Here is a 13,623-nt window from a genome sequence, read left to right as displayed (position 1 = left end):
CACCTCCCGGGTTCACATGATTTTCCTGCCTCAGCCTCCCAAGTAGCTGGGATTACAGGCATGCGCCACCATGCCCGGCTAATTTTTGCATTTTTGGTGGAGATGGGGTTTTGCCATGTTGTCCAGGCTGGTCTCGAACTCCTGACCTCAAGTGATCGCCTGCCTCAGGCTCCCAAAGTGCTGGGATTACAGGCATGCATCACCACACCCAGTTAATTTTTGTATTTTTAGTAGAGACGGGGTTTCGCCATGTTGGCCAGGCTGGTCTTAAACTCCTGACCTCAAGTGATCTGCCCTCCTTGGCCTCCCAACGTGCTAGGATTACAAGCGTGAGCCACCACGGCCAGCCCTAACTTATCTCTTATACAAATCTGGTGTGAGTGAGAGCTATTTTATTGTGCCTGTTTTACAGACTAGAAAATTGTGGCTCAGAGAGGTTAATGAGCTTGTTCAAGGTAGTAACATAGCTAGTGTACAGCACAACAAGGACTCGTACCCTGGCAATATGACTCTTTGAAGCTCGTGCAGCTAACACTGTGTATGAGTGGTAAATTGGGGAAGCAAGTGCCAGGTGCTTTAAAAGCGGTGGTGGATTCACAGAAGATTGTAACTGGAAAGTATCATGGGGAACTTCAGTCCCATCCCTCCATTTTAATGGAGACATTGAATTGCAAAGTGGGGAAGCCTTGCCTTTTTGTGTAATAGAGAAAGAGGGAGACCAAAGTCACCAAAGAAAGAGGTTTGAAGAACCAAGTAGGTTAGAGTCAACCTTTTCATCTCTCTCCTCCAGGCTCCCGTAAAGGCCAAAGAGGAGAGGTAGGGACTTTTTACTCTGTGCTTCATTTACCTCACTTGTTGTTCTCAGCAGCCCTAGGAAATGGACATGGTTTCTACTTACAGATGAAAAAGATGTGGTAGCTCAGAGGTTAACTAACTCTTCCAGGGTCAAGTAGCTAATAAGTTGAAGTTGTAAAGCCAGGACTTGAACCTGAATCTTCTGATGCCAAGACTAGATCCTCTTACACTGTGCAGATATGCAAGGGATCACCTAGTTCCCAGATGTTAGATGGTGAGGTAGGTGGGCGTCTGCTTCCCCCATCTCTCTCTGCACCTCCTGAGGCACATGCTTGGTAGCTGATGGTTGATCTTCCTAGAGAGAGAAGGGGGCCGAAGTTTGAGAGGCTCTGCTCCTCTGCTAGACCCTTCATTTAGGGAGAAGTCTGTTCAAGTAAATAGGACTCCAAGGTGAGGACCTGTATCTATCACCAGGGGGAAGAAACTCACACATTTGCTCTGTTGCTGCCTCCTGCTTCAATCCAGAGTATTCATTTTTCAGTGGTTCTCCTACTTTTAAAAGGAGTTTCTGCCTTCCAAACTTGCAAAGGGGCCCAAAATCCGTGGTTTTGGCTACTAAACAGGAAACTCAAAGCCCTTTCCGTTCCTTTGAGCTGGCTGGAAGGGCTGGGCCTGAAACTATTACTTTACTTTAAAGGACAGAAGAAAAGTTTTGTGTGGCTTAAAAAACAAAACAAAAACCCTTTCCTGGAGGCCTGCACACCAGCCTTGGTTGATACACAACATGGAAAAGAGCTGCCTCGTTGCCTGGCAGTAATGACAGCAAACAAATGTGTCTGACAGTCTGTTTGGCATCTCCTGGTCTGAAATTCTGTTTGCTTTATTCTAATTGCTTCCTTAACTTCCTTTCAGTCTCCCCACCTTCGGTACCACCCTCTCTCCAGGCCGTGCCAGGTTGTGCCAGGCTGGGCTGGGCCCCACAGGATCCAGCAGCCCAGCTGGGGCTATTCTTGTCTATCTGCAAGATGTCTGTTGTTCTCCATGGCTGTTTTTCTCATCATAAATGTTGACTTGGCAGGGGCCCCAGAATGGAACCCATGATGGAAAAGTCTTCCAGAGCTCTGCCTCAAAAAACACAGCTGATCCTGAGTGTCAGGCCGAGGAAACAGAGGTTCATAGATACTGCTCCTCAAGGGAACCTGAGTGGCTATGGCCACCAGGACAGCCCTGAGGAGGTTCAGTACCCTTTGTACAGGTGGGCCTCTCCCAGCAGACTCTCTCAAAACAGGCCTGGAGGAAGCCATGGGCCCTTGGAGGTGCCTCAGGGCCTGGCTGGCATTTCTCTGCTCTGCCACGTGCCCTCCCCCACCCCGACTCTCTAGGAATTCTAATCTGTGTCAGGCCAGAGAAAGTGACTCTTAGGCCCAGCCTGGAAGCAGACAGAAACCCCCAGAACATTGGCTTTCACACTTTTAAAATGACATTACCCCTATCAGTAAAATGTTTGAGCATAAATTCCTAATATATATATACTTATTTATAAATTACATATGTGTGCTGCCATGTAATATGTACATTGTAAGCATACAATTTTTAATGAACATTTATATAATTTAAATGGATGAAAGAAAAATTATAAAATTGTTTTAAATTTTATTGAAGGTATATGTGATTGGATATACTCCTTTAAAAAAAAATCTTGGTTTATCACTTTCTGATGCAGTAATTCAAAAGACGCATTCTAATGAGAGGGTTGTTCTTGAAAACTCTTAAGAAAAGTGGTTTTTTGGTTTTGGTTTTGGGTTTTTTCTGTAGAGATGAGGTCTCACTGTGTTGACCAGGCTAGTCTCAAACTCCTGACCTCAAGTGGTCCTCCTGCCTCGGCCTCCCAAAGTGCTGGGATTATAGGCATGAGCCATCACGCCTAGCACTGAAAAGTGTTCTTACAATATTTCAGAAATATCCTTCACAAATATAATTTTAAAAAGAGAATTACAAAATATAAAAATGAACAAGGGTTCAAACCCCTCTGAAACTCTTTGTTTGGAATAGTTTTAAATAGATTAGCGAATTGCTTACAATTCCTAATTGTACAGATACAGGAACAGAGTATGCAGGCATAGATTTTAGAAATGGATTATTATTTTACAAATTTATTGAATTTTAAAAATTTTATTTTTATATTTACATACAGTAAAATTCACTCTTTGGTGAATAGTCATACGAGTTTTAACATAGATAAGTCTTAGGACCTTGGAGTCTTACAGTCTATTTAGTCTTACAGTCTTATAAATATATAGTCTAGGCCAGGCCTAGGCCGAGACCGCGCCACTGCACTCCAGCCTGGATGACAGAGCGAGACTCTGTCTCAAAAAAAAAAAAAAAAAAAAATATATATATATATATATAGTCTAATAGTGATTATAAGACTTTCTTTTGTTATAGGGCCTAAGAGTACCATTCTTCTGTTACCAAGATAACAGAACAATTCCATCTCTCTTACTAACTCTTAGAGTTAAACATTCTTTTTTCCCATAACCTCCAGCAGCCACCGATCTTCTTAGCATAATGTATTTCACATTCATCCATGTTGTTCTGTATATCAATAGTTTGCTCCTCTTTATTACAGAGTAGTATTATATGGATATACCAGTCTATTTATCCAGTCACCATTTGAGACATTTAGGTTGTTTCCAGTTTGGGGCGATAATGAATTAAGCTGTTAAAAACACTCTCATACAGGTTTTTTGTAAACATAGGCTTTCGTTTCACTTGGGTAAATGAAATTGCCAGACTCGTTTCTAAAGTTGCTGTACCATTTTGCAATGTTTGAGAGCCAATTGCTACACATTCATGCCAACACTTGGTTTTGTCAGTTAAAGAACAAAAGTTTAACCATTCTTTTTTTTTTTTTTTTGAGACGGAGTCTCACTCTGTCGCCCAGGCTGGAGTGCAGTGGGGCAATCTCGGCTCACTGCAAGCTCCGCCTCCCAGGTTCATGCCATTCTCCTGCCTCAGCCTCCTGAGTAGCTGGGACTACATGCGCCCTCCACAACGCCCGGCTAATTTTTTGTATTTTTAATAGAGACGGGGTTTCACCGCCTTAGCCAGGATGATCTCGATCTCCTGACCTTGTGATCCACCCGCCTCTGCCTCCCAAAGTGCTGGGATTACAGGCGTGAGCCACCGCGCCCGGCCAAAATGTAACCATTCTAATGTGGACTGATTCTGATGAAGTTCAGTTTATCAGTTTTTTTCTCTTTTATAGATTGTGTTTCTGGTGTATCTAAGAACCTCTTCTAACACAAGGTCACAAAGACTTTCTTCTGAATATCCTCCATTTCAAATTAATTTTGTACAAGCATATCATTTTTTAGCCACAAAAATAATATAAGGTAAAAATATTGACAAAAACCAGTTCTCTCTGTAGCACAGGTTTCAGGTACTTTACCATAAGTGAACCCCTTTGTAGTACTTCATCTCATATGCAAAACATTGCAAAGATCCTGCTATTTAAAATCTTGTTTTTTAAAAAAGTAAGATTAGCCTTATTCACAGAAACAACAGTATTCACAATACGCTGAAAGCAGAGGCAGAAGAACAACACCTTTGTCACGTCTAACCCCCACAGTGGAGCCCCTTCCTTCCAGATACCTATACATACAGGACACATACCAGTCCACGGAAGGTCCTAGTGGCAATCCATGTATTGTAACTGTTTAGCAAAACTTATTTTTTAAAGGTAAAATATATAAAATGAGCTAGTATTTTCTCCTTGCCCTGGAGAAAAGGGTTTTCTGGGGGATTGTCTTGCACACCTTGCTGGGATACCACTGCCCTGGTAAGTCTCACAATGTTGCCTGTCTCCCTGTATTTCTAATTGTGTCTGGCAGAGAGTCAGTGATCTAGGAGTGAGAAAGAAGTGAATGCATTCTTCGAAGTCTTTCTCTGTCATTAATGGTGAAGCTCTGTTGCTTCCTGTTACTTTCCTGTCTGCTTTCTTCTGGGATTTGTTTCCCAATAGCCACCTTCTTCTAAGCTCCGAACTTGAAGGTCTTAGCAAATGTTTCTTAGAGGATGACATTTCAAATTACCTGTAACTTAGGACCATGGAATAGTAAGAGAATATAATTTTGAAGCTAGAAGGGGATTTGAAGGTCAGCTAGCTCAAATCTCTTATTAAAACCAAACCAAAAAGAAATGAACTGTAATATCCATAGAATAGAGTACTACTCAGTAACAAAAAGGGAATAAATTGTTGATATGTTCAACATGGATGAATCCTAAAAGAATTGTCCTGAGTGAAAAAAGTCAGACAAACACATATACACTGTAAATGAAAATACATTTCATTTATTTAAAAAATTCTAGACGGAACGCGGTGACTCACATCTGTAATCCCAGCACTTTGGGAGGCCAAGGCAGGCAGATTGGGTGGATTGCTTGAGCTCAGGAGTTTGAGACCAGCCTGGGCAACATGGCAAGATTCCGTCTCTACAAAAAATCCAAAATTAGCCAGGCATGGTGGTGTGCCCCTGTAGTCCCAGCTACTCGGGAGGCTGAGGCAGAAGGATCACATGAGCCCAGGAGATCAAGGCTGCAGTGAGCCATGATCGTGCCTTTACACTCCAGCCTGAGTGACAGAGCGAGTCCTTGTCTCAAAAAAAGATTCCAGAAAATACAAATTATAGTGACAGAAAGCTGTAATTGCCTATGGATCTATAAGTGGTAAGAGGATGAGGAGGGGAGGATTCAGAGGGATATGAGGAGATGTTTGGGTGTCATGAGTAGTTTAATCTTGATTGTGGTGATGGTTTCACAGGTATATACAGATATCAAAACTCATCCAATAGTACACTTCACATATATACCGTTTATTATGTCACTTATAGTTCAATAAAGTTGTTTATAGAAAACAAAAGAAACTAGAGACAATTTAGTTGACTCAGAATATTTAATAAATGACTACTGTGTGCCAGATGCACATGCTTATGTGTTGGGCATTCAGAGAGAGATTGAAGACACGGCGCACACCTTCAGGGAGCTCAGAGTCTACTGAGGGAGTGAGATAAATAAACAGATGATTTCAATCCAGGATGCTAGTGCTAAGACAAAGGAAAACAGGCTGGGTGCGGTGGCTCATGCCTGTAATCCCAGCACTTTGGAAAGCTGAGGCAGGTGGATTGTTTAAGCCTAGGAGTTCAAGACCAGCCTGGGCAACATGGCAAGACTCTGTCTCTATAATTTTTTTTTTTTTAAATAGCTGGTTGTGGTGGTATGCACCTGTGGTCCCAGTTACTCAGGAGGATCGCTTGAGCCCAGAAGGTGGAGGCTGCAGTGAGTCATGGTCACACCACTGTACTCCAGCCTGGGTGACAGAGTGGGACTGTCTTGGGGGAAAAAAAAAGGAAAGAAAGAAAAAGGAAATGCAGGGAACATGAAGAGTCCAGAACATGGGTATCATTGGGTGCCTTTTTTTGGGGAGGTTAGGGAAAGCTTAATGAAAGAGGGGAGCTGAGCTGAGGCTTGTTGGGTCAGGTGGAAGAGCCTCCCCATCAGAGGGAACTTCATGGGCAAAGTTAATATAATGCAACTTCCAGGAATTGCCTGTGGTTCGGCCTGACTGGAGTGAAGGACATAATGGGGAAGTAGCAAGAGAAGAGGCTGGAGACGTGGCATGGCCAGGTTGTGAAGCCCTGGAGTGGTGTTTGTGCTCCAGGATTGAACAGTGTGGCCAGGTCTAGACCTGTGTCACTGGGACATTATCTTATCCACACACTCAGCATGGACTTCCAGGTTCCAGGTTTTGAGGCTTTGACACTTATAGCTGCTCAGTTGTAGCCTGGAAGCTGCTATATTCCCCAGGGATGTTTCAAGACCCCCCCCCCCCCCAGAAAGGAGAGAATTGGTTTGGGTCTGGGCACCAGCTGGGGAATATCTGCCTGCCCCTTGCAGATGCACCTAGGAGTGAAGGTGTCTGGTGTATTTGAATGTTGGAGGCAACCAACAATCCAGCTGCCCCAGAGGCAGTTTTTCCACAAGTAAAGAATTTTGTTGGCTGGGTGCGGTGGCTCACACCTGTAATCCCAGTACTTTGGGAGGCCGAGGCAGGTGGATCACCAAGGTCAGGAGTTGAAGACCAGCCTGGCCAACATGGTAAAACCCTGTCTCTACTAAAAATACAAAAATTAGCCGGGTGTTGTGGCGCACACCTGTGGTCCCAGCTACTCAGGAGGCGGAGGCAGGACAATCGCTTGAACTCAGGAGATGGAGGTGCAGTGAGCCGAGATCGCGCAACTGCACTCTGGTCTGGGTGACAGAGCAAGACTCCATCTCAAAAAAAAAAAAAAAAAAGGAATTTTATCTTTCACACTGGCTGGTATCACTGATCCCTGACGTCCTGCACATCTGACAAAAATGATTGTCTCACGTGCTTATCTGAGTCCTATCTGGTGCTCACCTACCCTCTGGTCATCTGTTAGCCACTCACCTCCTTGTTTGTTGGTTGGTTTTCAGAGCAGACTAAGATATTAAATTCAGGACGCCGTTGTTAGACCACATTAAAAATGCAGGCAGCAGTGCAGAACATGGCTGGCTCATGTCAGGCCGACTTCTCAGTGTAACCAGAGAAGGAAAACATGGACAGGGCCCGTGTTAATGGAAGCAGACGCCAGATTGCATGGCAGGCTCTGGCTCCTGTTTCTCCTGTTCCCTGCCACCCTCCAGCCAAAAGAAAGAAACTCATATGTAAGCTAGAGGTTAAAGTGGAATGGCTGCTTCATGAGCATTTCTGTGATGCAGAGATCAAGTCGCTTACATCTCAAAAGAGCTCCTATGCTCCCATTTACGATTGTAAACTGTCATGGCATTTAGGATCTTCTAGAAGGCATGACAAGCGATAAGTGTGGGTTGAATAGTTTATTCTTGGGTCGGGCATTTTTTTGCTACCTTTGGTAGGGCTGGACCAAGAGGCCAAGCGAAGGAGCTTGTGGTGGTTTCCATGCCTGGGCCAGCCTGGGAAAGCTGTGGCCAGCACAGATGGCTGAAATCAGGTGGGACCAGGAAACGCCAATGTGGATTAATGATCTCAGGTGAACTAATTATATCAGGCAATGTCAGGAGGGAAGAAGTTTTTAATGACATAGTGGGTTTGGGTTTTTTTCATTTTCTCACCTGGGCTAGTGAAAACAGTCCGGTGGGCCGGATCGAGCTTTGTGGCTCTGTTTATTCTGCCCTCTTCTCCACCCCCACACCATCTGCCAGCGGGACCATTAACTGGCTCAGTACTTCCTTTTGCTGTGTCAGTCCTGGAAGGTCATGTTTACTGTGATTGGGGTTGGTTTCCCAAATGGATAGGTGAAGTGGATGTCTAACTATCGATTTGTTTTCTTGCATTTCAGTCGTTCCAAGGAAGTCAAGGACGAGCATACCTCTTTAACTCAGTGTGAGTGCCTCTGAATGGTACATTCCTTGTGGGGTACAGATTCGAGGGACGGGAAAAAGCAATCCTTGGTGATGATTAAACAATGAACCCTGCCTGTCTGCTACAGTAAAACTCTGTGGAGCATTAATCTCCACAATTGGTAGTCAGTTACCTTTGGGGGGAACATTTCTTGCCAACATCTCTGGCTAAAAATAATATATTCACTGCATTCCCCTCAGAGGGCACACCAGAGGACTGTAGTCCCACAGGGAAGAAGCTGAGGAGATTCTGAGAGCCTCAACATGAAGGGCTCATAGTGAGATCTGAGATGTGTCACTGGGGAAGAGAATAGGGGTGAAAAAGACACCAGGATCTGCTGCGGGACCTAAGGAGGAAGGAAGGCCCACTTCGGGCAGACGCATAGTTGCCAGGGCCCTCAGCCATCCCCAGGCACCAGGTTTATCACCTCTTCCCTGGGAAGGGAAGGTGAAGCCTACATAAGCCTGATAAACTGTAAAAATGGAAATCTGGCCTGTGGCTTGAGCTGGGCACCCTGTGAAGGAGTAGAGCCTATTCAGCACCCAGGGATCACTCATTCCTGTATCAGGACCACACTGTGCTATCATGTGTGGCATCTTCAGCTTCATTCAGTTCTCAGTGAGCTGTGAGGACCTGTGCCCCTGGCTGTGGACTTCACAGTGTGGCTGTCAGCTTGTCCCCCTAAGTCACAGATTTAAAGTATTTGTTAGAAATATTAAAATTTTAAGCAAACTCTCAACCATAAAGATTATTTCAGTAGACCCACTCCACTAGAACTTGCAGATCTGAATTTCCTTCCAGCTGAGATATTTCCCTGTGGCCACCTTTTGGGGATTGGTTTAGATCTGCTCAGCTCAGGGTTGGCTCCCCTTGGGACAGCCTTGCCCAGTTAATTTTTGCTGGAAGCTCAGCTTGAATGACTGATGTGCGTGTTACTAACTACCCACTCTCTCTTTTTGTGCCTCGACATAGAGTTAATGTGGGCTGTGGGCCTGCAGAAGAGCGAGTGTTGCTAACAGGACTGCATGCAGTCGCAGACATTTACTGTGAAAACTGCAAAACCACTCTGGGCTGGAAATACGTAAGTATAAAGGAGTCTGGTTGGTAGAGGGCTGGAAGGGAATTGCCAAGAGCCTTATACCAGAATACTTTCTTCTACTCGCTTTCCATGGCCTTGTGGGATTGTCCTAGACCAGGATAGTCACCTGTCTACCACACTCATTCTTTCCTTTCTGCTGATACATTTCCCTCCTCCTATTCATTCCTTCACATCTACCCCCTGAGACACACACCCCTTTAGATTTAATAAATAATAATAGTAATGGCATATAACCTTACTCGACAGCTCACTAGATGCCAGGCATACATCAGCAGCCTTAGAGGTTAGGTGCTATCTTCACCTCTATTTTATGGATAGGGATACTGAGACTTAAGGAGGTTAATAGTATGTCCAAGGCAATCTAGCCATTAAATAGCCACACCAGGATGGGAATCCATGTAATATTCTGTTATGTATTTTTTATTTCTAAATTTTTCATTCTCAAAGGACGTGACCATGTAGTAGTATTCTGACATAGAGCCCATCCTGTTTTTTAAACATTAGGCAAATTTATTTTATTTTATTTTGAGACAGAGTTTTGCTCTGTCACCCAGGCTGGAGTGCAGTGGCGCAATCTCAGGTCACCACAACCTCCGTCTCCCAGATTCAAGCGATTGTCATGCCTCAGCCTCCCAAGTAGCTGGGATTACAGGCATGCATCACCACGCCTGGCTTATTTTTTGTATTTTTAGTAGAGACAGGATTTCACTATGTTGCTCAGGCTGGCCTCAAACTCCTGACCTCAGGTGATCCACCCTCCTCGGGCTCCCAAAGTGCTGGGATTACAGGTGTGAGCCACCATGCCTAGCCAACAAATTTATTTTTTAATAAATAGAGACAGGGTCTCACTATGTTGCTCAGGCTGGCCTCAAACTGCTGAGCTCAAGCAGTCTTCCCAACTTGGCCTCCCAAAGTGTTGGGATTATAGGCGTGAGCCACTGTTGCCTGGTCCAGAAACCATGTTCTGAAGCCACTATACTTTGATGCTCCAATAAATGTTCCTAAAACACCTAGGTCCCAGGCCCTGAGCAAGGCATTATCGAAAACTGCCTTAATTAACATCCACTGTCAGATGTGGTCATGGCTGGACCTCTCCCAAATGGACAATTATTCTTTCATTGTTTAACTAAGCAAAAAATGTTAAGGTCCCTTTGGAGCCTAGGGAAAGTGAGCAGTCCTTTGCCAGAGTGAGAGGAGGGAAGGGCTGGGATCTGCTGCTTGAACGCAGGGGACTAATTGTCCTAACATGCGCTGGGATCACCACATAACCATAGACACTGCCCCTACAATCCCTCTAGCTAGTGGTTAAGAACCATGTAGGCAGCTAGAGTCAGGTTCAAATTTGGGATCCATGACTTATTTGTCTGTGTGTCCTTGGACAAGCTACTTAGCTTCTATGCTAAGTTTCCTCATACTTACAGAGTTGGTTTGAGTGTTAAATAGGATCATGCCTATAAAACACTTAGGTCATCACCTTGCATAGAGCATGTCAGTGAAAATTAACTTAAATTGTTATTTTTATTATTGGCAGATTTCTTTCAGCCTGCATGTGTACATCCATGCATTGCACATTCCTTTCTATTCTTGCCCTCCCTGTCATTGTGAGGATATTGAAAAGTTGGTCTTCCTGTCTCTGGGAAGGCAGTTTAGTCCATGTAAAATGTCTCAAATTCCCTGTCCTGTCATATGGCTCATGAACTGTCTCTGGCTTCTGAAGGAGCCTGAAGGAGTTGTCAAACCTGCCGCAGAGTGCTGACGATATGTCAGTGTAGGTTCATCCATTGTAACAAATGTTCTAATCTGGTGTGGGATTTTGATAGTGGGGGAGTCTGGAGGTGGGTAGCAGATATGTGGAAAATCTCTGTACTTTCTGCTCAATTTTGCTGTGACCCTAATGCTGCTCTAAAAATAACATCTTTTGGGAAAAAAAATACATTTGCACACATATAAAATAATGTGAGCAATACATGCCAGGCACAGAATTATGATTCCATTGAAATAGTTTGAAAATGTGGAAATCATTAAAAAAAAAAAAAAAAAAACTGCCCCAGGTGGAATCTGGTAGCACTGCCTTTAGATTCCATTTTCCCCATCTCCCTGGAAACATTCAGGATTACAAACAAAAATGGGGCCAGGCGTAATAGCTCAGGCCTGTAACCCCAGCAGTTTGGGAGGCCAAGGTGGGTGGATCACCTGAGGTCAAGAGTTCGAGACCCGCCTGGCCAACATATAGTGAAACTCCATCTCTACCAAAAATACAAAAATTAGCTGGGCATGGTGGCGGATGCCTGTAATCCCAGCTACTCAGGAGGCTTAAGCAGGAGAATCTCTTGAACCCAGGAGGCGGAGGTTGCAGTGAGCCGAGATCATGCCATTGCACTCCGGCCTGGGCAACAGAGTGAGACTCTATCTCAAAACAAACAAACAAAAAAACCTACACAGTGTGTTGTGTGGTGCCAAGATGGGTTAGCCACAGCTTCCTATGGTTGGCTTGGTTGTTCCCGTGGGAGAAGCTGGATTTGGCTATTCTATTCCCTCTGTACAGTCACGGGCCCCCTCTGGGTGATCTGGGGTGGGGGACACAGTTCTAATTGTGATATCCAGAAATGTTCTTCATTGCTTCTTGGCCTTTTGGCTAAGATCAAGTGCAGAAAAGTTCTGCCCCTGCCCCTGTTTCCCAGCCTCTTGGCTGTCTTACTGCCCTGAAGATGTGTTGGATTGAAGATACATGACAAGCCTGAGTTGGTTGGTTTTGCTCCCCACTTGAGGTTCAGGTAAAACGATTCATTCTTTTGACAAAGGTTTATCAAAAGCCTTTGACTAAATACCAAAAAAATGGATAAGATCCAGTGCCTGTCCTCAAAGCGTTGACAGTCATGATGCCAGCTGAGGAGGAAAACCAACATGAAAACAGATCAAGCAGCCTGACAAGTACTGTGATGTGCACAGCACAGCAGGGAAACACCCAACACCCCAAATATGCATCCGTCACCTCCTATGTGCCAGCCCAGGGCGCCTTTTTTTTTTTTGAGATGGAGTCTCACTCTGTCACCCGGGCTGGAGTGCAATGGTGTGATCTCAGTTCACTGCAACCTCCACCTGCCGGGTTCAAGCAATTCTTCTGCCTCAGCCTCCAGAGTAGCTGGGATTACAGGTGCGCGCCACCACGCCCGGCTAATTTTTTTGTATTTTTAGTAGAGATGGGGTTTCACCATGTTGGTCAGGCTGGTCTCGAACTCCTGACCTTGTGATCCGCCCACCTCAGCCTTTCAAAGTGCTTAGATTACAGGTGTGAGCCACCGTGCCCAGCCCTAAATTTTTTGTATTTTCAATAGAGACACAGGTTCACCATGTTGGTCAGGCTGGTCTCCATCTCCTGACCTCAGGTGATCCCCCCACCTTGGTCTCCCAAAGTGCTGGGATTACAGGTGTGAGCCACCACACCTGGCCCTCCTTTCATTCCATTGTTAACTCTGTGAAGTAGGTGTGAATCTCCCAGTTGTGTAAGTGATGCTTCAATGCTGGGAAGCAGTAGAGGCAGGATTAGTTGGGGTGTTTCTGTTGACACCAGGTCTAGTGCACTTTCCATTGGAATCCAATTCTGACATTTTCCAAATGCCTCTGTGTCTCTGGGCTATTGATTTATTTTATTTATTTTTTGAGACAGGCCCCAGGCTGGACTGCAATGGTGCAGTCTGGCTCACAGCAGCCTCAACCTCCTGGGCCCAGATGATCTTCCTGCCTCAGCCTCACAAGTAGTTAGGACCACAGGTGCATGACATCACACCGAGCTGATTTTTGTATTTTTTTTTTTTTTTTTTTTTTTTTTTTTTTGTAGAGATGAGGTTTTGTCATGTTCCCCAGGCTGGTCTCAAACCAGCCTCAAGCAGTCTTCCTGCCTCAGCCTCTCAAAGGGTTGGGAGTATGGGTGGGGCCACCACGCCTGGCCGAATTTTTTTTTTCATAATAGGAAACTCTTTTTCTTAGTTTTGCTTTCTCCTGCTTCCCCCCTACCTAAACACATTACCGCGGAACAATGGACCTTATTCCCAAAACACATTGCTCTGTCATGTGTATACACGCATGTGTGCGTGTGTGCACAGAGACAGGGAATAATGAAGTGTCAGGGAAATTGCTGCTCTGGTGTGCCTGAGCTCTTGTTCTGAAACACAAAGCCCGTGAGCTCTAGAACAGAAGACACAGTTGATACAGCTGTGACCCAGAACCCCCCAAGGGTACACCTCAATTCCTTACTAATTCTGGGGGC

The 13,623-nt window shown here is 44.9% G+C and overlaps 1 protein-coding gene across 2 annotated transcripts in view; it reads left to right on the top strand.

Moving 5' to 3' along the window:
* The window catches only part of YPEL2 (yippee like 2), a 67,427-nt gene that overhangs the window by 47,331 nt on the left and 6,473 nt on the right, over positions 1-13,623 (top strand). For both annotated transcript variants that reach the window (XM_009236468.4, NM_001131547.1), the window contains 2 exon segments: positions 8,196-8,239; positions 9,230-9,338. In XM_009236468.4, the coding sequence (XP_009234743.1) occupies positions 8,196-8,239; positions 9,230-9,338 (153 nt within the window).

This window comes from Pongo abelii, chromosome 19 (genome assembly GCF_028885655.2).
Source record: "Pongo abelii isolate AG06213 chromosome 19, NHGRI_mPonAbe1-v2.0_pri, whole genome shotgun sequence".
In the NCBI taxonomy this organism is placed as follows: domain Eukaryota; kingdom Metazoa; phylum Chordata; class Mammalia; order Primates; family Hominidae; genus Pongo; species Pongo abelii.
Note: the sequence above shows the minus strand (reverse complement) of the source record. Positions and strands in the feature narration are given on the sequence as shown.